The sequence below is a fragment of the Globicephala melas genome, chromosome 13, assembly GCF_963455315.2.
Source record: "Globicephala melas chromosome 13, mGloMel1.2, whole genome shotgun sequence".
Classification (NCBI taxonomy): Eukaryota; Metazoa; Chordata; class Mammalia; order Artiodactyla; family Delphinidae; genus Globicephala; species Globicephala melas.
The window spans coordinates 72457596-72480605 of record NC_083326.1 but is presented as its reverse complement, the minus strand read 5'-3'; the positions used below and the strand labels follow the sequence as shown (position 1 = coordinate 72480605).

General features: G+C 53.9%; 1 protein-coding gene and 1 long non-coding RNA gene across 2 annotated transcripts; one reads left to right on the top strand and one right to left on the bottom strand.

The window, feature by feature from the left end:
• Window positions 1-57: 57 nt before the first annotated feature.
• Window positions 58-17029, top strand: MMAB (metabolism of cobalamin associated B). Its single transcript, XM_060311031.1, has 9 exons — window positions 58-211; window positions 1553-1614; window positions 3032-3125; window positions 5791-5848; window positions 7793-7865; window positions 8113-8210; window positions 8546-8610; window positions 10382-10441; window positions 11885-17029. Exons 1-9 carry the CDS (start codon window positions 96-98, stop codon window positions 11982-11984), a joined length of 726 nt encoding a protein of 241 aa, XP_060167014.1. The 5' UTR covers window positions 58-95; the 3' UTR covers window positions 11985-17029.
• Window positions 12260-20535, bottom strand: LOC132598386 (uncharacterized). The gene is made up of 6 exons (XR_009566509.1): window positions 17065-20535; window positions 15604-16902; window positions 15223-15496; window positions 13753-13854; window positions 13120-13292; window positions 12260-12595 (listed from the first exon to the last, which is right to left on the bottom strand). It is a non-coding gene; the product is annotated as an uncharacterized lncRNA (long non-coding RNA).
• Window positions 20536-23010: the final 2475 nt, after the last annotated feature.

Below are 23010 nucleotides of genomic sequence, written 5' to 3'. Positions count from 1 at the left end.
GCGGCTGATGGGTGGTGCGGCCGGAGGTAGGTGGAGTCACCCCGGGGTCTGGACGGGAGCCTGGCAGGGTCAGTCCCCTACCAGATCCTTGGACCATGGCTGTGTGGGGCCTGGGAGGTCGCCTTGGCTTGCGCGGGTGCCTCGGCGCCCGCAAGCTATTGTGTCCCCGTTTCCAGAGCCGCGGCCCCCAGGGCGTGGAAGACGGGGACAGGTGAGTACCTGGCTGGGAGGGTAACTCAGGCACCTGCCCTGAGTTATGTTGTCGCCATGGTTACGTCAAACCGCTGGGAGGTCACCGCAGCAATCTCCAGGTGACGTCCTCTTTAGTCGTGACGTCACCGTGGCAACGTGGGCTCCGTGGAAGCCAGAGACCAAGGTTTCTTGGCGCAAGACAAGTCCAAACGAAGCCCAGCATCCATCAGGACAGGGCATATCCCATGTGAGCCAAGAGGGTCATCTTGCCTGGCCTCACAATCAGGAGGGGCCTCGATTCGGATATTAACCTCTCTCCAAAGCAGTTTATACTTTAAGGCACAGAGATACACCAATACGGTCTAAAGATGGCTGTCATCATATACCTTGAAACTTGCACCCCGTTTCCGGACCTCAGAACCTGACTTAATAATGGATTAATCTATTTCACAGATCCAGTAATTTAACCTTTGAATAACCTTTTAATGTCACATTTTAATGTTGAAGTCTTTATTAAAGGTGTTGCTATTTGAAAATGCCAGTTTTCGAACCCTGTTTTGGCAATTCTCCATTTCGGAGTATACATGAAGCTTTACAGTATGGTAATGGCCCAGGGATTTTTCCCTCCAAGAGTCCCTGGCTTGGTAGAGCAGAGGTAACAGTTTTGGGGTGTCGATAGTCTTGGGCAAGAATCCCAGCCCTACCGTTTCTTCCCGTGGTGACCTAGGAGGAAGAGTCTCATCCCGTCAGCTACAGATTCCTCAAAAACAAAATGAACGGGCTTCCCTGGTGGCGCAGTGGTTGAAAGTACGCCTGCCGATGCAGGGAACGCGGGTTCGTGCCCCCGTCCGGGAAGATCCCATGCCGTGGAGAGGCTGGGCCCGTGAGCCATGGCCGCTGGGCCTGCACGTCTGGAGCCTGTGCTCCGCAATGGGAGAGGCCACAACAGTGAGAGGCCCGCATACCGCAAAAAAAAAAAAAAAAAAAAGAACATCATAGGTAGTGCTTGGGAAGATTCCAGGGATAATTCAAGGAGATAATGCCTGTAATTCACTTAGCCCAGTGCAGAGACTATGGAAAGTGATCGATAAATTCTTTCAGCCAATATTTATAGAGCGTCTGCATTGAGCAATGCACTACATCAGCTATTCTGCAGATGCGGGTGTGGCAAGACATAGAACTTGCCCACAAAGGGCTTAAAACTAAGAGGAACGGAGGGGAAAGATTTCAAGAGATCCAAGCAGAAGGGGGTAAGTGCTGCCTCTGAGGATATGGGTAGCAAACTGTGACCCACTGAAGGACATGCCCCAGTATATACACCATCCTCACTCATCGTCTCTTGATGTTTATTTCTCCTTAGGCCACAGCCTTCCTCGAAGACACCCAAGCTCCCCAAGATCTACACCAAAACAGGAGACAAAGGTAGGGTGGGGACAGGTGAAAAATGCAAAGAAAGACATGGCAGATTCCATCTTAAAGTTCTTCCAAATTCTAGGACTTCCCTGGCAGTCCAGTGGTTAAGACTCCACGCTTCTACTGCAGGGGGCATGGGTTCGATCCTTGGTCAGGGAACTAAGATCCTGTATGCCACGCGGCACTAGAAATTGATGGAAAATTCTGGAATGAGAATTAAATAAATAATAGCTTTAAAATATTTTTAAAGTTCTTCCAAATTGTTTGCAGACGTTAAAAGTATGTGACAGATCTCAATAGGCGTCACCCAAATATGATGTGAAATGAAAGATGCCCAAGATATATTAAGTGATAAAAGCAAGTTGCAGAACAATCCAAATAGTTGGAATCCATTGGATAAAAGTGTGTGTGTATATTTATATGTGTGTTCAGGTGTGCATAGAACATTGTGAAAGGTTATACCTTGGACTGTTACCTGGGAGAGAGATTGAATTGTGGGAGAGGGGAATAAATAGACGGGCTTTCATTGTTTCCTGTACATACTTTTATTCTATTATTTATTTTGTAATGAGCATATATTGCTTTGATAATTTAAAAAAATGCCAGAACATGATGTACAGAAAAAAAAAGATGCAGAAGAACATATCAGTATGATACCATTTTCTAAAGTTTTAAACCACGCATGGACTTCCCTGGCGGTCCAGTGGTTAGAACTTGGCGCTTCCACTGCAGGGGGCGCGGGTCTGATCCCTGGTTGGGGAACTAAGATCCCGCATGCTGCGTGGCATGGCCCCCCCCACCAAAAAAAAAACCACGCAGATTACCAGTATTTATTGCTTTGGGGGTATATTTATGTAGTAAGAAGATAAAAACATTCATAGATGTACTTAATGCCATTGTACACTTAAAAATGGTTAAAATGGCCAATTTTACATTATGTTTATGTTATCACAATAAGAAAAGAAAAGATGCAAAGGGATGACAGTGTTGATGCCCTCCAGCCAAAGACTCCAGGGACGGAATTCCCTGGCAGTCCAGTTAGGACTCCATGCTCTCACTGCCAAGGACCTGGGTTCAGTCCCGGGTCGGGAAACTAATATCCCACAAGCCAAGCAGTGCAGCCAAAAATAAATAAATAAATAAATAAAGTATATCAGGGAAGAAGTGAGGACAGTGGTTACCCCTGGGGAGGGGGGCAGTGACTGAAAGCGGGGACACAGGGGCCTCTAGGGTGAGGCTCCTGTTTTATTCCTTGATCTAGATGCTGATCACAGAGGTCTGTTTCAGTTAGTAACAATTCATCAACTTGTACACTTATGATTCGAGCACTTTTCTGTGTATGTTATCCTTCAAGTAGAAAAATGCTTTAAAAGAGCATATCAGGAAAAAAAAACTCTTTAATTTGGGCAGCAAAACATTTTCACAGGGTTTTCCAGCACCTTCACCGGAGAAAGGAGACCGAAAGACGACCAGGTGTTTGAAGCCGTGGGAACTACAGATGAATTAAGTTCAGCCATTGGGTAAGGGGGACGGGATTGGCCTTGAGGTCGGGCTCGAGTTGGTTGTTAGAGGGCATGACTGATGTGCAGCTCTCCAGAGTGCCCGCCAGTCCCAGAGGCTGCCAGCCCTCGATAAACCTTCCTTGGCCTGTGGCTTCCGTCCCTCACCGCGTGATGCTGCCTCGCCCCTCCATCCCTGCTCCCTCACTCTGCTCGTATGTGTGTGCCATTGAGGTGCACGTGCAAAGTGACAGGTGAGTCGAGCACAGTACACAGGGCATCAGACATGATCCCTTTCGGGAGGCTTATCTTTTAAGCATATACACAGCCAGAGTTTAGAAGGTGGACTCAGGGAAGTAGTCAGGATTGGCCGGGCCATGCTGGTGTAACGAACAACCCCCACATTTCGTGGCTTAAACCACCAAAGGCGTATTTCATCCTCTCACTGCAAGCCCATCGTGGGTTGCGTATGTTTCTTCTCTGCCTGGCCTTCACTCTGGGACCCGGGCTGGTGGGACAGCCTCTGTCTAGAACAACACCAGTAATTGTGGCAGAGGGAAGAAAGCCCACAGTGATGCCCACGCTGGCTCTTAAAGCTTCCACGAAGTGACACGCCACCTCTGCTCACATTTCATTGGCCAGAGCCAGGGACGTGGACACATGTGACAGCAGCAGGGGTGGGAGGGGCCGCCAATATTTGAGAACAAAGTTCGGGCCACCATGCTCAGCAAGCCGTTGGCAGCATGAGCTGCAGTTATTATAAGTACTAGTTCACAAGTTCTGACTCGGCCTTGTGGGTGAAGATCATGGTAATCAGACAGACCTGGGTTCAAATTCTCTCCCACTGCTGACTGGCTGTGTGACTTCAGGCAAATCACCTGGCCTCTCTGAGCCTCAGTTTCCTATTCTGTCAAGTGATCCTAGTAATAGTATCCAATCTCATTGGGTTCTTGTGAGGATGTAATGAGAGAACTCCATGTTTCCCCCTTAGGACAGTACCTAGCACCAATCATAATGCTAGCTATTATTATCATCATAATTATTAAAACTTACCTGTTCATGGTGGCCATTTCTCAGTGATGGGCCTAAGTGAGGTTCTCAGGAAAGATAATGTAGCTAGTCTGCCAGCAGAGGAGAGAGGGCAGACCCCTTGGTGTGTGGGGGAAGGGTGTGGCGAGGGGGAAGTGCACACAAGATGAAGTGGGCAGAGGGGCAGGAAGGCGGGTTCTAGCATCGGCTGTTTAGAATTAGCAAATCAGCAGGCCATCATCCCTCAGGTGATGTGGTGCAGGGGCCTGGCCACAGCTCAGCTGTGGATTCTTCCGTCCTCAGATGTTGGCGGAGCATCTGCGTGTGCCAGGCTCTGCTGAGTGGGGAGCCTCAGCCCTGCCTTCATGGAGCCTGCGGTCTGCAGGTGCGGTGCAGCGGGCGGGGCGGAGCAGACAGACGCTGGAGGGGCAGCCACAAGTGGTGGGAGCGGGGATGGAGCGAGCATGGGGAGGGGCCTCCCACTGGCCTCTGTCGTGGGAACATCCTCGGTGAGCAGATATTCCCAAGCATCTCCAATGTGCCAGGCTTGAGGCATACGCCCCCGCCTCACCATCCAGAGGGGAAGACCAACGCGGGACAGCTTACATGTGTGCTTATTTAGTTCTGATTGTAAGATGGGCTAGAAGATGCACAGTAGTTCTTCTTTTGCCCTTTCAAAGCCATTCTCCTGTGCCTGTGAGGCTGGCCTGGAGATGGTCTCACCCCGATTCCCTTGTCCTCTGGCTTTAGAGTTGGTCCAACCAATGGGCAGCACCAGCAGGAGATCGGACGAGGGTGAGAGGGGTAGGGGTATGTGTGACCCTGCCCCCAGCCCTGTGTGGCTCTGGCAGTTGTGGGGCTCTCCACTGCTTTCTCCCAGCTGCCCAGCTCCTGGCGGTGGCCTCTGCCCAGAATGCAGCTCTCTTCAGGGTTGGTAGTGCCTTTGACCCTCCCTTGCCCCTTCAGGCTCTTGCTTTTGCTCATCTCTGCCATCCATCTGCAGTTCCCATAAGCCTTCCCACTCTGTCAGTAGTCCCTTCGTGAAGCTTTTCTCAAGGAACCCTTCAAACACACCACTGTCTGGCCAGGACCCTGACTGGTACAGAAGAGGGTGCAGTGTTCTGAGGGAGGCCAGGGCCACAGTCCTGACCTGCATCGGGGGCACTTTGATTTTCCTGCCCCACCCAGCCTTACCAGCGAACTCCTACTCAGCCTTCAGAGTCCCACTTCCAGCATTGCTTCCTCCAGGAAGCCCTCCCTGAACCCTAATCAAGGCCAAATATCCCAGGACTCTCACCCTTTCCTTCAGAGCACTGACCTCAGTTTGCAACTTCACTGTTAGTCGTGTGACATCTGATTCACATCTCCCTGTCCTGCCTAACGGGGCCTGTGTCACCTCTGTTTATACTGAACCACCTGGACCTGGCCAGAGTAGGCGCTGAAAGAGGAGTTGTTGGCTGGATGAGCGGCGAAAAACAAATACCCCCAACCACATGGAAGGTTACGATGTTCCTCAATGTCAGCAAGAAAATAACGGCCTTCCTGTGACAGCTCAATTAGCAAAATGGCCAATCCCCTGAGAATGTATTGCCTTCCAGCAAGACAGGGCCTGGGGATGTTATATTCGAGGCAAATTCTTCTTCCTTCTTCCTCACAGGTTTGCTATGGAATTAATTGCAGAAAAGGGCCACCCGTTTGTGGAAGAGCTTCAGAAAGTGAGTAACATTGTCTCACCCCGAGCTGGGATTTTCCAACCCCAAGGCCTGGTGGCCATAACTGGATTTGCCAACTGACCATCAGTTCCTTTCTGTGTCACCTGGGACTAGTCCACTTACCCTCTGTGAGCCTCAGTTTCTTCATCTGTAAGATGGGGACACACAGAGATGACCCTCCCTCACAGGGGAGTGGTGAGGTTTGGCCTCAGAGAGGGAAATGTGAAGGGCAGTGGTCTCAGCCCAGGCAGTTCTGCCCCTCAGGGGACACAGGGCAATGTCTGGAGATATTTTAAGTTGTCTGGGCAACTTAAATGTTTTAAGTTGTCACACTGGAGGTGGAGGTGCTACTGGGATCTAGTGCGTAGAGGCAGGGATGAGGCTAAACGTCCTACAACGCACAGGACGGTCCCCGTGACAGAGGATGACCTGGGCCAAAGTGTTAGTGGCCCTGAGGTTGAGAGACTTGAAAGGCCCAGCTGTGGTTAGCCCTCAGTGGGGGGGATGGTAGGGTTCTTAGAATTACTGTTCTGTTCCTTAAGAGGCAGCGGGGGCTCTGGCCCACAGAGAGGACTTCAGAAATAGAGGCAGGGCCACCACCCCCAGAACATGGAGAATGTACCTGGGGTTTTAGTCTGCGTGCTGACCTGAGTCAGCTGCTCCCTGGAGGGTCAGCCCTCGGCCTGCTTCAGTCCTCCAGGCCAGGCTGGAGCCCACTGGGGCCCCTGGGAGCAGACACAGGGTAGTGAGGGGCTGCAGAAAGATGGGAGGCCTAAACTGCTGCAACATTCTATGAATGAGGCACCTCCTGTACGAGGGAGACTGGTCTTCAGCCTCAGAATGAGGAATTGCTGGCGTCTACAGTGGTCGTTTCTGTCTGCCTTGCTCACCTCTGAGCGGGGTTTGCAGAGGGAAGAGGGGGTCAGTGGCGTGATGAGCCCCTCCCTTGCTTTAGACCACGTCCTTTGGGTAACAGTTTCAACATCACCTCCTCCGGGGCCTTCCCTGGCCACCCCTGCCTCCAGCTGGTGCCTCTCCCAGGCTTCCGCAGCTCCTGTGCTTCTGCCTCTAAAGGCAAGCATCACCAGGAGTGTGGCCTGGGCGCCCCAAGGGTGCAGACTGTGACTTGTTCAGCTGGCTTCCCCGCCTGGCCCCCGGGAGCTGCTCCAGGCCTATGGCAGGCCAGGCAGCCTGTTCCCGGCTCTCCCTGCAGAAGCCCATGAGGTGGAGGCCAGCCCTCACGTTTTACAGAGGACAAAACTGAGGCTCAGCCCAAGGCCGCACAGCCAGGAATCAGCGGGGCTGGGATCGGATTCCCAGACTGGGGCCACCTCTCTCCAGCCCCCGGGGTAAACGCCGCAGGTGGCCGGCGCGGAGTAGTACTGTGACGCCCCTTTCCATCGGAAGCCACAGAGACGCCACGAGGTTAAGGAACTTACCCAGAGTCTGCTGCTCGGTGGCTCAACAGGTTCCAGTCCACTCCCGGGTGGGCACCGTCTACTCTCACCGACTGTGTCCTGCTCCCGGCACACTGCCACGGTGGCTGTCTCATCAGAGGGCACAGCCCTGTCCTGTATAGTTTAAAAAGCACTGTCAATTTGGGTCTCTCCGCCCAAGTGTTATAGGTTAGAAAACCAAGGCCGTCAGTTTAGAGAAAAGAAGAACCTCGAAGGGCCCGGCACATGGGAGAGGAGGGTCGGGGTGAGAAGACTCCTCCTGACTATCCCTGGGTGCTTGACACTCCCCGTCTGCGTCACCCAGGGCCCCTCCCAACAGGGCAGACGTGCTGTGCTGCAGGTTCAGACAGTTTGCTGATTAGCCTTTGTAAATGCCGGCTCCTTAGAGGTCTGACAGCTCCCGGCAGGCCCAGCCCTGCACGTGGACGCACGAGAGCCCCGCTTGGCCCGTGTAACAGGGTCTTCACCCACGCCTTCCATTCCTCCCCAGATCCAATGCTCCCTGCAGGACGTCGGCTCTGCACTGGCAACACCGCGCTCCTCAGCCAGGGAGGCTCACTTAAGTAATTCTCTCCCTGAACCCACTGTGTGTGCTCAGAGGGTCCTGGGGGGCCTGGGCCCGTGGGCGGGGGGAATGACTCTGTCCTGGGTGTCTCCTGGGACCCCTGTCAACCTGGCCTGTGCAGCCTGAGACAGAGAGTCCCTCTGAGCCAGGGGAATGGTTGGTGGGCACCCAGGTGGAAGGGATGGGGTGGGCTCCTTGTGATCCTGGGGCAGTGGCCTCACGGCCACTTCTCCTTGGCTCCACAGAACATGCCACGTTCGAGGCAGGGCCCATCCTGGAGCTGGAGCAGTGGATCGACAGATACTCCAGCCAGCTGCCCCCACTCACGGCTTTCATCCTGCCTGTAGGTACTGGGCTGCCTCAACCTGGGGGTGGCTGCGGGCCAGTGTGTTGACCAAAACACACAGGCAGGGATTCAGCCTCCCCCCTTTTAATTTTTAACAGCGACAGAAGCTTTCCCCCAGCCCCCAAGTCCCCTCCAGACCGTCACGGCTCCCTCCCCAGTCCTGCCTGCTTTGGAGAGGGGTACCCAGTGGGTGTGCCCCGGCAGGGCCCCTGGAGACAGAACACTGCCTGTTATGGGCGGGGCCTGTGTGTCCCTCCGTCCATCCAGGCTCCCTGCCTGCAGTGGGCACCCTCCCCCCACCCTTCCAGCCAACACCCGCTTTCTCCTTTCAGTCCGGAGGCAAGAGCAGCTCCGCACTGCATTTCTGTCGGGCCGTGTGCCGCCGAGCTGAGAGACGGTACAGGGGTGCGGGGCCGGGGGAGCGGGGCCTGGGCAGAGAGACAGTGATCCTGACGGGGGTGGTGGGGTGGGGGCGGAACAGCACGTCGGGATCAGAGCTTGTGCAGAAGCAGGCAGCTCCAGGAAAGGGGAGGGGGAGGCCCAGCGGGTCTAGGCGATTATTTGTAATTATAATAACACTCACGTGGTATGAAATTCAGGTGCGTGTTCAGTGAGGACTCCCTGTTCCTGGGGTTAATTTAAATGGTGGGGGTGGTCTCAGCTGAGCAGAAAGGATTGAAAAGCTCCACACCATGATAAGAGCTATGAGGGAGAGTACTTGGCACCAGAGTGACCCAGCCTGGGACTGGGCATGGGGGGTACTGGGGGCACAGTGGACAGAGTGCCCAGGGTGAGGGGACAGCAAGGGCAGAGGCGGCAGTCTGCATGGAACACACACAAAGGACGCCGAGTGTCTGGTCCAGAGTGAGGGGCGTGAGGCATGACGAGGCTACAGGCTGAGCTGAGGCCAGGCCGGGCAGGGCCTCATGTGCCCCGAGAGCTCTGCATTTATCCTGAGAGCCTTTATCCTGTGAGCCATTGATGGGTTTTAGGCCATGAGATGACATGCTGGCTGCTGGGTGGAGAAGGGCCCAGATCAGCCACCTGCTACCCCAATCCCCCAACTCAGTCAGGAGAGGAGGGACACCCCCCTGCCCCCCGCCAGAAGCTCCTGACTGCCTTTTCAAGGAAACTTTAAAAGAGTAATTGCGGGGCTTCCCTGGTGGCGCAGTGGTTGAGAGTCCGCCTGCCGATGCAGGGGACATGGGTTCGTGCCCCGGTCCGGGAAGATCCCACATGCCGCAGAGTGTCTGGGCCCGTGAGCCATGGCCGCTGAGCCTGCGCGTCCGGAGCCTGTGCTCCGCAACGGGAGAGGCCACAACAGTGAGAGGCCCGCGTACCGCAAAAAAATAAAAAGTAAATTAAAAAAAAAAAGAGTAATTGCAGCATCTCCATTTACACCACTCATAGGCCAGGCTGCCAGCCGGCTTTACAGAGAAATGGGAATAAAGCCCTACTTTGTATAACCGGCAGGACCGTGCTGGGCACTTTGTATCCATTATTTCATTGATTCCTTGTGGTAACCTTGGGAGAGAGGTGGTGGCAGCCCCCACTCTACTGGAGTCAGGATGCTGGGGCTCAGAGGTGACACCGTGGCCAGGGTCACCTGGGTGGTCCATGGCAGAGTCTGGATTGGAGCCCAGGTGTGTCTGCTCCATACCTGAGCTCCGTCCATAGCCCCATGTCATAAAGATTTCACTTTTCATGAAAGGCCCTTGGGGCCAAGTGGTTCCTAAAGTGATGCTGAGTCACAAAAGAGCTTCAGCTTCAAAAGGAAAAAAGTCATTTGTACAAAGCTGTCCACATCAGCAGTGCTCAGAGTAGCAAAAAATTGGAAACAACCCAAAGGCCCAACATCAGGGAATGGCCGAGGGGGGGGTCCTGAGGACACCAAACCCGTGCCCAGGTGACAAAGCCCCTGGGGCAGGAGACACAAACCTGGGGCCTCGCTTTGGGGCGAGCACCTCCCAGCAGGAGTTACGTAGCAGAGGCGATGTGCATGGAGGGGCTGCCAGCTCACTGGCGCTCAGCAGACAGCACCATCTAGCGTGTCTGCACACAGACTGGCGAGGCTGCAGCGGGAGTGAAATGCTGACTCAGGACGCAGCTCCTGCCCCCAAGCGTGTTGAGCCCGTAACGTAGTGTGATGCTGTTTCCTCCCCTTCTAGCGTGGTGCCTCTTGTCCAGTCCGGTGAGACGGATGCAAACGTGGCCAAGTTCTTAAACAGGTACTCAGATGGGATCTGGAGGGTCTTTCTGAAAAGGTAGGCACTTCGTGGCTCCAGCCCTGGCTCGTGTGGCTCCAGCGTGGGCCAGGCCAGGGCTGAGAGCTGAGGGACCCCAGGAGCTGCCTGGGGTCCAGAAAGTGACCTCACAGCCAGGGTCTGGCCCCTTGATGTGGTCACTCCTCCCCCAGGACATGGCCTGGGCTTTGATGGTCCTGACCAGCTCCTTTCCTCCTGGGAGGGGAGTGGGCCTGAGGGGAGTGAGGACCGTTCTGTTCATGTCACAGTAGTGATCCTGGGGAGCCTTCCAGCCATGTAGGTTGTGTGGGCTGAGCCAGTTCGTTCTCTTAGCAAGGAAGGCATCACCGTGCAGATGAGGAACCAGCATATGACAGCTCTGCGGCGGGGGCGATCACCCAGAGCGGAGTCTCTTCCACTGCCCAGTCCCCCACCACACTCCCAGAGAGACAGCCAGGCATCAGGAGGAGGGGGGCATGGTTCCAGGAGGGGGCACGGGTCAGGGAAGGTTCCAGCAGGACCTGGCATGGAGCTGGCCGCGGGGTAGGGTTGGGGCAGGGAGAGAAGAGGAGGGTGGGGTCCGTGCGGCCCGGAAACAAGGGAGAGCACAGGGCAGCTTCGCAAGCTAACTGCCAGCCGCTGAGGGGCAGGCTCGCTGCTGCCTCTCCTGTTTCCCTCCCCATCCAGCCCTGCCCAGAGGCCCCATCGCCGCGGGTCAAAGAAAGAAGGGAGGGGGGCACTAGGGTCTAGCCCACTAGAACATTCCAGGCCAGTGCTTCTCAACCGGGATGTCTGGCAATGTCTGGAGACAAGTGGGTGGGGGCTGGGGTGCTGCCCAGTGTCCTACGATGCACACAACAGCTCCCTCTTCCTGCCACGAAGGATCACCCAGCCACAAGGAATGATCCCGAATGTCACTAGTGCCGAGCTTGAGAAGCCTGCTCTAGGCTCCCTCTACTCAAAGAGTAGACCAGCAGCACCAGAATCACCTGGGCACAGTTTAGACCTGCCAAATCCTGGGCCTGGCCCAGCCAGTCCTCCCGAATCAGAATCTGATCTGCATGTCACCAGGATCCCCAGTTGACTTGTGTGCACACCCCAGTTTGGGAGGCACCAGTCCTGTTCACTGGAAGGTGCAGAAACCAGGGAGTGGCCCAAAATCACCAGCCCTGTGAGGTCAGACAGGGTAGTGGCCTCATCCTGCAGGAACCACCCCAGCCCTGGCGCCAGAGTCGGGCGCTGGGCTCTCAGGAAGCTGACCTGGAGCGCCATCCATCAAGCCCAGGTGGGCTGAGCACCCGCTGTCGCACCCGATGCTCCTGGGGCACGTGACTGATATTTCCTCCTAGAAGGCTAATATAGGGAGGACCCTGTTAGCATTGATCTCTCATTTCAGATCATTCCATTTGCCTTCTTCTGCCCCTCCAGACTCAGTGACTATCTCTTCACGTTAGCCAGATACACAGCCATGAAGGAGGGGAATCCAGAAAAAATATACAAGAAAAATGACTTGTCGGTCCATGCCTGAGGCGCTTGGAAATAATGGAAAAAGGGAGCTTTGCAGACTCCTCCACAGTGACAACGGGAAAGGAAGACTTTGCCCTCGTGTCCTGATTCCTGAAGATCTCACCCAGAGGGGCCAGAAGCTGGTCTTTTGTCCAGACTCCGCTTCCTCTCAGGGTCCCCCACTTCCTTCAGGAGCTGAGGCCGGTGGAGAATTCTAGCCCCTTCCCCTGGGCTCTCCTCAGCCTTCCAAAAAAGAATAAAAGTGGGAAAGGCTTGAGGGTGTGTGTGGGGTGTGTCTGTGTGGGTGTGTGTGTGTGAGAGAGAGAGAGAGAGAGAGAGAAAGAGACAGATGCCCTCCACTGGCAGCTCATTTGGAATGGTACCAGAGGCCCTTGGAAATGTAATTGTGATTTACCTGTGCCAAAGGGGCTTTAAAATGTCACATTTATAAAGAGTAAGGCAGACAGGATTTGGAGTTTAGTCACCTCTGAGCCACTCATCAAGGGGGAAGGACGGCTGCAGACTGACAGGCGAGGCCTCGGAAACACTTGGACTGAAGTACATGTGTGGCGAGGGTGCAGCCCGGAGAATCTTCTCTAAAGGGGAGCCTTCCTCCATCAAGGGACGGACATCCTGGGGAGAGGAACACCACCACTTTAATGAGGGCATGTCCTGCCTGGGCAGGTGGCGTCCAGGGTCAGAGGTGAACTGCGTTCAGCTTCAGACTATAAGCTCTTATGTTTCCAGCGACACTGACGCAGACCAGACCTACTTCTCTAATGTTGCACTTGGCTGGTTTATGCCTCTGAGATCCGGGCCACAGCTGTATTTTATTTCAGTTGTCACTGCTGCTCCCTCCCGCTAGGAAGTGACCCTGCCAGTGCCAGCTGTGTCCTTGGGAAGGGGGATATTTATGAAGGGCGAGGAGGCAGCCCTGAGAACCTGAAGACTCCACGCCACTAATTGCAGGAAACAACTTGGGAAGGGCAGGCTCTCACTAACTGTCAGGGCGGAAACGCCCAGTGAACTCCATCCAGCCATCATTTATTAGCCTGAAGCTCGGAAGTCTGGTCCCTCCAGCCATCCTTGCCAGCAGTTAGGAAACATTAAAATGATGAGTTTTGTGCTAGCTTTGCTTTCGTTCTTAACCACCTTACCTGCTCATTTTGTTGGAGGAACATCATTATCTCGTCCCTTCTGGGTCCTTTTTGTTCCTGGACTTGGGCAAAGTGGCTGAGGTGCAGGTGACCGTGAGTGAAAGTGAAAACCCTCCAGGAAGTGGCCCCGGCCAGCAGTTGGCGCCAGGTCTGGTGCATGGTGGGCACTCGGCCTGTGTGAACAGAACTGAGAACATTACAGAACAGGCTAAAGGTGGTTCACTGTCGGGCAGGCACTCAGGCTGGACCGGGGAGGGTTATGTTCCAAGAGCCCACAGCAAATCCATCAAGTGACTAGGTCCTGCCCACACCTTAGCATCTTCCTGGAAGGAGCAGGACGTACATAATAAAAAGTCCCACATGCCCCACTGTAGTGAAACATCTGCAAAGGACAAGAGGAGTTCTTTGAGTAGATACAGCGTCCTCATGGGATGATCTCTGAAACAAGGCCTTTTCCTGTAGCCATATCCCCTCCCCAGCAGCCCTTGCTGGGAGGGGCTGTCGCAGGCCAGATGGTAACTCTGGGTTCCCAGGTCCCACACCCCCTGCATCATCCCTTCCACCAGCAAACATCCCCGAGAAACAAACACCCCTGAGAAACATGCAGGTGCAGGCATGTCCTGTGCTACTGACCTGGGAAGAACTGAGGCGGCCTGCTGGGGAAGGGCTCGCCCAGGGGACGGGTCAGTTTGAAACTTTCGCTCCTCTGCTGTACCTTACATAGCCATGTGGGAGCTGGAAGCAAAAGGAAAAATGTGTTCACTCCCGTACACTTAGCAAAACATCCTCCCCGGTCTCGAACCCAGTGGGAAAAGTTAATGAAAACTCTGTGATCGAAACACATGACTGTATATAAAGCCCGTCTGCAACCGCTGTCAACCCTTGTAAATGGTCGTCCGCATCACACAGCAACGCAGGTCGGGAGAGAAATGGCAGGCTGTTTTTACTTATAATGGTGATACCTTGTCGATCATAGATTTTGTTTTTGCATAAATTTGATTTTTTAAAATATCGCGGTGAGGAACTTTCCTGGTGGTCCAGTGGTTAAGACTTCACCTTCCAGTGCAGGGGGTGTGGGTTCGATCCCTGGTCAGGGAGCTAAGGTCCCAAATACCTTGCGGCCAAAAAAAACCAAAAACATAAAACAGAAGCAATATTGTAACAAATTCAATAAGGATTTTAAAAATGGTCCACATCAAAAAAAAATCTTAAAAAAAAATACTGCAGTGGAAAAAATTCTGTAAAAAATTGCATGAAAGTTATTTCTCTTGCTTCCTGGATTTGGGGGTGTTCCCATACATTTTGCACCCAAGAAAGTGCTCCACCTGCCTCTCCCTGGTCCAGGTCTGGCTCTCAGGATCGTATTTAGGGCCACAGTCAGAGGTGGTTGGATATTCCAGCGGCGAGAAGCCCACCAGCCAGCATTGTCGAAGGGCTTGACATGCCAGGCCCCAGGCCAGGGGCTCCACAAACATCATTGCATTGAAACCTCACAGCAACCCCGAGGGAGGCACTGTCTATGGCAGGAGGGGGGAAACAGACTTGCAAACCAGTTTGTGTCAGGGAGTCAGTGCCAAGATGTGGGCCAGGGACGCAGCCCTGTGACTCCCGGCCCAGTGCTCCTCCCCCCACTGCCACTTGACAGTCATTTTAATCACGCCCTGGGCCGCTGAGAACAATGTCAGGCACTAATAGATTCTGCTGTCTCATTTCTCAACCTACTTTCCCTTAACTGATACTTCATGGCTATTGTTAATGTGCATTTTTCACCGAGTAATTTTCGTAACCCGAACTTGTAACGCATCCCAATGACAAACGTCCCCGGTACCAAATCCCCCATCAGCCGCAATGTCACCCTCATCTCCCCCCACCGCACCCTCACACCTTCCTCCGACAACCCCTACAGTTTTATGATCCCTCTGTCCCAGTTATCATTACTGAACCTTTAAGAATCCAGACACATTTCAAGTTTAATTGAATAAAATCCTTTGTGTAATAAATTCCACATGAATGCTACATAAATCAGTGCCTTGGGAGGATTTGTGGCTCACCCCTCCCTTTAGAACAGGCCCACTGGCGATACTGGACCCACGCTGGTCCCACCTTGCTTAGGGAGAGGACTGAGGCCCCCTTTGCAGCCCAGCCAGGGTGCAGTGTTCATTTGCCTTGACCTGTCACTTTTCTTCTCTGGAGTCCATCGTGGAAGACAATGCTTGGGTGCAAGCAGAGGCAGGAGATGAGCTGGTTGGGGACACCGGGATTTGGAAGGTTGGGGGACACCCAGGAACTTTGGGGGTGTCCCGGTGCTCTCCCACTCCACAGATTCACAAACTCCTGATGAAGGCTCTGTGCATCCTCTCCCACCGTAGTGAAACATCTGCAAAGGACAAGAGAAGTTCTTTGAGTAGATACAGCAGTCTGCGTACAACCCGTGGAAGCCCCGGGGAAGAACCTCTGCTCTCAGTTCTCAAGTGCAGCACCCACTTCAGGAGTGAGTCCGTGCACAGGGCTGCCTGCTCCAGCGGCCTCATTGCTGGCTCTGCGGAGCCCCAGGCTTGTGGTGCGAGAACAGTCAAACGCTCGGCATGGGTGTCAGCTTCAGGCAGACTTGGGTCCAAGACCAGCTCTGTTACTTCCTAGCATCACGACTCTGGGCAAGTCGTTCCGTCTTCCTTGGACTTGCTTCTTCAACTGTAAAATGGGAATGAAAATCATATCCCCCCCACAGGACCACTGGGAGAGTTTAACGAGGCAATGTTTAAAAGGCTTAGCATGCTCCCCCGTCTCATGTTAGCTATTATTGTTTTGATTATTATTATTTGAAATCAAGTTCCAGCTCTGTCACTTCCTAGCTGAGTCACCGTGAGGGCATCTGTAACCACTCTGAACCTCAATCTTCAGCTTTTATTTTTGGGGACAATGATACCAACTTCCAAGGGTTCAGGAAATATGTCCATGGGCCTGGCACACGGCAGCAGCTCAACAAAAATAAAATGTAGCTACTTTTGAATCAGGTTTTATCCTTTTTCAAAGCACTTTCAAATAGCTCAGGCCCAGGTGGAGCGCACAGGACCGGGAGTAGCACCTCTGGTTTGTTAAGACTTCCCGAGCCGGTGGGAGATGGGGGCCTCCAGAGGGTCCTGGGCCAGGCCAGCCCAGGGGGATGTGGCTCCAGGAGCAACAGGCCGAAGTGAAAGGGAGGGTGACCCGGTCACAGAACAGCGAGAGCCAAAAGGGATCAGTGCCCGAGGACTCCCTGCGGGCAGCAGCAGAACCTGGTCTTCGGATTCCCACAAGGTGCCCTCTTGGGACAGAGGACATGATTGACAAATAACTGGGGCAGAGGAGGAGACGAGGGGACCTAAACCCGGGAGAAGCCCCCTACAAGCTACCTCTCTGAGGAAGGGTGAGCAGCAGGCCCGCTCAGCGTGCACCAGGGCAAAGGCAGCCTGGGGAAGGGATTGAATAAATGGCAGAAAGGCGTCCAGCTGACCCAGGACCTGGGGGTCCTCCCCGCACCAGCTGCTCCCAAGGCACAAACCCTTGGCCCTTGTCTTTGGCCATCTGCAGTGCCCACGTCCCTCCCCAGTGAGCAGGTGCCTTTATTTACGATCACCTTGGAAAGGGTCGAGCAGACATATGTTGCTGAGGGTCGTTTATTCTTGTTTATAAAATTTATGGCTTCACCTCGATTACACACTGTCAAAACGGGAAGGATTGGCCCCAAAGTCTCTTGCCGCATGACTGCCTCAGACGTGTGTACATCTGTTAACTCCGTAGGAGCTGTAGAGGGAAATCAGGCTGCCGATAGCTCAGAAGCTCGCTGTCCCGTCACAAGGTGTGGGCTGCAGGCCTCAAGGAGAGACATCAGGCGCCTACGTGGAAGGGGAGGAGGTTGGGGTCTGCGGGGGACCGCACCGGGTGGCATCGGGACCCTGGCCTTACCTGGCAGACGGGCTCTCTCAGGCGCTTTGGGATGGGGCATGGAAGGGGAGGAACTTGATTCCTGCAGCCCTCAGGGGTCCGGCTGCAGGACTGGCAGCTGGAGCCAGTTCTAAGCCTGTGGATCTCCACCTGCAGGTGTCAGCGGGGAGAGAGAAACGTTGACTCCACTGTGGTGGGTGGAGTTAGGTACGACCTCTCAGGAGGGCAATCTGGCAATGCCTATCCAAGTCCTGGAAATGTGCGTCCTTCTGACCCAGCAATTCCGTGTCTGAGAATTTCTCGGAAGGAAATAGATTCATCAGTGGAGTCATAGGGTTGTTTTTTTTCTTTTCAGTGCATGCTGCTCATTACAGAGAAAAACTGGAAACAAATGTCCAACAATAGGGAGCTTATTATTAAAGAAGAAATATTTAACAATAAGGGACTGTAGGAAATATCATAAAGCTACTGAAAATGATGGTGCCTATATATTTATTACTAGGCAAAAGTGTTCACAATCTATTAAGTGGGGAAAAAAAACCCAAATTATAAAATGGTAGGTATAGAATGATCCAAATCCTGTAAAAGAAACATGAGTGTAAATATACCATAGAAAAAAGATGCAAGGATTCATTCTATATGTTAATAATGCTTATCTCTAAATCGTGGGATTACTGGGTGGTTTCTACTTACATTTTTGTTTGGATTTCCTAATTTTTTTTTTACAACATATTTGGGTTAGATTTGACAGAGGCGTACTTGTATAATAAACATGATTGAAAAAGTGTAAAGAAACTTGACAACTGCTTTCCCTGCCTATAAAAAATCATCTACCTCCCTTGGGATGTTTGGAGCCAAGAGAACAGCCCAAGGGGAGGGCGCCCACCAGCAGCCAAAGCCACGGGGCCCCTCCAAAAACTAGAAGGCTGGTGAGTGTGCCCTGCGTTCGTTCTATTGGAGACAGCTGGCTGTTTGGAGTGCAGCCCCTGTGCAGCCTGAATGTGGACGCTTGGCTTCCATTCTAGGACAACAGCTGAGGGAAGAAAAATGATCGCAGCCCCACTAAAGTGCCCCCGGCGGGTAATCACACCAGCTTTTCACAGGATGTTGAGGATGCTGGCATTCTTCTTTGTCCCTCGTTGGCTGCTGCATCTTTAACTTGTACAGAATTTGAGAGTAGACAGTGGACTTTCACATTTAATTATTTTATGTGGATTTTTGTTCTGGATTATCACCCTAACTTTACCTGGACAAACTGGCGCCCCATCGGGTAGAGTAATGAATCCTATGTGCCGTAGGCAGCAAGTGGAAAAACCAGCACTCAACCCGGGTTTCCTAGATCAGAATCCAGCTTCCTTGTCCAACTCTGTTCTGCTGAGACAGGGCTTATCCCAGGGATGGGCAAGAAATGCCAATTCCAACTGATTGGTAGTGGCTGCCTAAAGGGCTGTGGTAAGGAGCCTGAAGCTGGATCCGATGCAGCAGGAAGGAGTTTGGTAATCCATTAGTGATATCTGCCATGGCTTCCTACGGAGGTAATGCAATAAATAATGTGTATTTGACGTTTCTGAATTCCTGGGCCAAATCCCTCGCAGATTTCAAAAGGGTGGGGGCCTCAGAGGTAGGTATGGGTCTTCAGGCTGCCTAAGGGTTCTCCTAACCCTACAGCTCCCCAAGAGAGCAAATCAGCAGGACAGGGATTTCTCAGGGCTTTGAGACGACACACCAGGGTCAGAGATCTTTGAGACCCAAACACTTTTAAGTCTAATTGATCAGTCAGCCCTGATGAGCTCACCAGCAGAATTTAGATCTGTAATTACATTTCACATTAAAACATGCAAAGTTAAGATTAAAGCCAGTGAAAAGTGGCGTGACACCTCCTGCCCCCAGCCCACCTCCAGCCTCTGCCTCCATCATCCATCCCTCCTCTCACCAGCAAGCGGGTCTCCTAGGGGCAAGGGCTATAGTTCTGGAAGCCGCTTCCTTGGGCTGTTTCCCTCTCAGTTCCCTCTAAGGCTGTTTCCTGCTGTGCTAGGGACCAGGTCCTGCTCCCCTCCCTGCAGTGCTACATTTAGTTAAGGCAAACGCTTTGTTCAGGGGGACATTTTTGGGTCTCCAATTTACAGTGATCTCCAGCTAAAGACCTCTAAGAACACACCCACGCCCGTAGTTGAGCAAAGTCGGATCGACTGTCCTGTTGCAACGAGAGAGCACACAATACAGAGAGCCGCGGGGTGTTTCAGGAACAGGGTGTTAGAAAGGACCTAGAGGATTTGGGCTTGTGTCAGGTCCTCTGGGGAAGGTTCAAGGAAGCAGGGGTAGTTCTATGACGGGGTGTCCTAATAAACCTCTATTAGGAGGGAGGAATGTGTGAGGCTAAAGCTGCAATGGAACACTGGAGGGTCAGACAGGCACAGCCCCCAACCTGTGCGAGGGGCCAGGGGAGTGACAATACGAGGGCAGGGCACCCCTTATCAGGTGCACTCCCAAACCGAACCCTGCCTTTTAGCTCTTTAGCTGGGGACCTGTGCAGCTGTGCAAACTGTCACTTCTGGTTTTACCAGGACTCAGGGAGACTGAGCTCTGGGGTCCTCAGCAAGTCCTTAAAAATGCTGCAGGGCCTTATTTGCAAGGTGGGTGCAATTTTGTCTGTTTCCTTCAGCCCCCAAGAGGGTAGGTGGGACAGGGGACAGCAGCAGACACAGCGGGCTCTGGACAAGGGACAGAACAGCCCCTGGGGCTTCCCTCAAGCTTGGCCCCTTGGCTAGAAGGCTCTCCCACGCCCTCTTCTGCCTACTCAAACCAGGTAAGGGCTCTGCAGTGTGCAGACCTGGGTTCAAACCTTGGCTCTGCCGTTTACTGATGCTGAGACATCGGACAAGGGGCTTATCATCTCTGAACCTCAGTTTTCCCAGCTGTGAAGTGAGCATCCTAGCAGCACCACGCTGGAGACAAGTGATGCCGTATGTGCTCACACACGTCCTCCTTGGATTAGTTACGCCTCTTCCCCCACCCCATATCGAGCTCTGCAGGGCAGGGTGGTGCCCACATTCTTCTCTCTGTACCTCCAGCACCGAGCCCAGCCCAGAGCATAGTAGGTCCTGGCTATCTATCTGTTAGATGAATGGGCATGAGCCTGAACTCCCTGGCAGTATGGCTTCCTGGGCCAGCTCCTGGCTGGGACACCTGCCAGCTGCCAGGCCCATCTGGCACCATTGTTAACGGTGACCAAACCATCCACGCTGCACAGCAGACTCCATGCGGCCCTGCACTGCCCCACTTGGGTGATGGTCCCTTCCTTGGACAGCGTCCCTGGGTGGGCCACAAGCAGGGTGGGGAGTCAGTGGGGCCAGGCCCAGAGGGAAAGCGAAAGGACCATGGAGCCTGACGTCTGGGATAGGTGTCCAGAGCAGCCCAAACTGTCAAGAGGACAAAGTGTCACTGTGTCTCCCTGACCTGTCTCTTTCTGCCTCTAACTTCAGGCTCCCCGGCCTCCCCTGGAAGCCCCTCCCCTGCAGCCCCCCTGGGTCTGTTTGCACCCCCTAGGCTTTGCCACCTCCAGCGCCCCTCACGGCATGGGGTGTCCTGCACAGACCGTTCCCCTTGGCGGCAGTGCTAGTAGTGGTGGAAGGGGGACCTCCGTGGTCTCATAGACGCAGGGCCAAATCTCGCTTCTGGCACTTCTGAGCTGTGTGGTCTCATGCAAGCGAACCCACCTCTCTGAACCTGTGTCCTCATCTGCAGAACAGACCAGTTACGCTCCCAGGGCCCAGGGTCCCCGGGTGGACTGAACGTGACCACTTGTGCAGAGGGCTGAGCGCAGTGCTGGGCTTGGGCGAAGGCCGAGGGATGGCAGCTACCATCACTATACTTATGGTAGGACGCTCCCACTCCCGTCCTTGGTGATAGATGTGTTCTAATTCCCACCGTCCACCACCTTCACACCTTCCGTCTGGCTGCTGCCTCTGCCCCCAAATACCTCCCTTCCCATCTCTGAAGTGGAAACCCTCTAAGTGAAAATGAAAGAACACCTCCTTTACGGCCCCCTCCTGCCTAAACAGATGTGACCCTTCTTCTTTGACCCCTGCACACTACTTGTTACCATGACGATGCTCTTTAAGGCACGACTCACTATGCCCAGTTCTTGGATAAGAAGAGAGAGGTTGGCGGAGGTGGTCCAAGCTCCTGCAGCCGATGAGTGACCGGGATGGGCCTGGCACCTGTGTCTGTGACCCCACAGTCCATGTTTCCACCCCAGCTGTTCGTGAGGTTCTCAGGACAGATACCACCATCGCTGGGGTGATTTTACTGATGAGGGAAGAAGGTTCAGGGAGCTGGAAACTTACCCAGGGTCACTCAGCTTTTGATGCCAAGTCCAGGGTCTTAGCCTGATCGCTGGGGCTTAGCGGACGACACTCCAGCCTTTGCTCCTCTGCGTGGTCTGCGGCGCAGTGCCCCAGCCAGACCAGCTGAAGCAGCATCTCCCTGGGGACTCGTGTGCACGTGAGTGTTTTCGACGCTCTGCTTTGGCTTCCTCTGTGGCCCAGCTTCAGTGGGGTGTCTTCTGCTGTCGCTGGGGGGATCCCTGCAGTCTGGCTTCTAGGTGTAGGGTCTGTAAACTGACAGACCCACCCCAGTCCCCCCAAATTTCCAAGAGCTGAGAAAACCACAAAGGGAATGCAGCTGTGAGTCCTGGGTTGGGGAGATGCCTGGCCTGAGTGTGCGGGGAAGCGCAGAGCTCCGCCAGGGCTCGGGCAGAGGAGGACCTGCACCCCTGGGGCTGGGCTGAGCATGGTGGAGCCCAGCTCCTTGGGGTCCTGCGGCCGCTGACTCCGACTCCTCCGTGGCACGGTGAGTGCCGCCCGCCTACTTAATGGAAGCCCAGGGAAGCGAGGGGCCTCACCCACAGCCTCCCAGCTGGCGGGAGGCAGAGCTGGAACGCGAACCCAGTTCCAGATGCTCCGAAGCCCTTGCTCTCTCTAGCGTCCTCAGTTAGAGCTGCACTCCACCAGACTCGGGAGTCAGCTGCCACCTGTTAAGCACACGCTTGTAACGAATGTTAACCATCACGATGATTATAATGAGAGGCTGCTTCATTCTGACTCCATGCTCCAAAGGCTGGAGAATACCGTGGATCCCGTCTGGGCCTCAGAGCAGCCCCTTCTCAGCGTTACTCAAGTGTCACACTGTGTGGGAGTGTGGCTGTGTGCACATGTGTTGGTTGGGGGATGGGGGGCACAAGCCTGGGAACACCTGGGCCAGGATCCTCTGGCTGACGTGCTCTTGCTTGTGTCCTTTCCTGCTCAGCCCTGCGCCGCAGGCAGTGCAGAGGAGGGCGTGTGCTTCTCCCCACTCTGCAGAAGCTCCACAGAGATCACAGAGGACCCTCCTCCGTGTCATCTCTCTTCATCCTGCTGTGACTGTCGGTAGCACCAGAAGCTACTCTGGAAGCCTGGCCAGAGCCCGACGACCAGGTGCGGGGGCAGCCCGGGTTTCGCAACGTGAAAGGTGAGGAAGGGCAGGAAGAGGGCTGACATCTGAGTGCTGACTCGTGCTGGGTGCACATCACGCCACTGAGCTCTGGCCACCCCCGTGGTGGCACCAGGACTCCCGGAAATGCACACAACCAGGCTGCCCCATAAGAATTAGAGCAGGAAGTGAGGGACCGGGTTTGCACACGTGCCTCTGTTTCTTGGAAAAGACACAGAATGAACACTTTCCACAGTTCTCCACCAGCTCTTATCAATTTAAGACATTTCCAGGAAATAAGACTTCAGCCTAAGGGGGGCCCTGGGTCTACACGTTAGCCAGGCTTTAGAGACAACCCGCCTGTCTGTACCTCTCACAGTTAGCAGCGTGTATCGGCTACATCAGCAGCACAAACATAGGCTGATGGCTTTGCTGGAGTCAGAAACAGTGCTGACCTGTGTTCCTCCAACTGCGTTCCACCTAAATATTCTTAGGCAC

Excerpts from the sequence above, each read along its gene's own strand:
- MMAB (XM_060311031.1), top strand. The coding sequence starts at position 96 with ATGGCTGTGTGGGGCCTGGGAGGTCGCCTTGGCTTGCGCGGGTGCCTC. Across the intron at positions 5,849-7,792 it reads TTGTGGAAGAGCTTCAGAAA|ATCCAATGCTCCCTGCAGGA; the intron begins GTGAGTAACATT and ends ATTCCTCCCCAG. Across the intron at positions 8,611-10,381 it reads TGCCGCCGAGCTGAGAGACG|CGTGGTGCCTCTTGTCCAGT; the intron begins GTACAGGGGTGC and ends CTCCCCTTCTAG.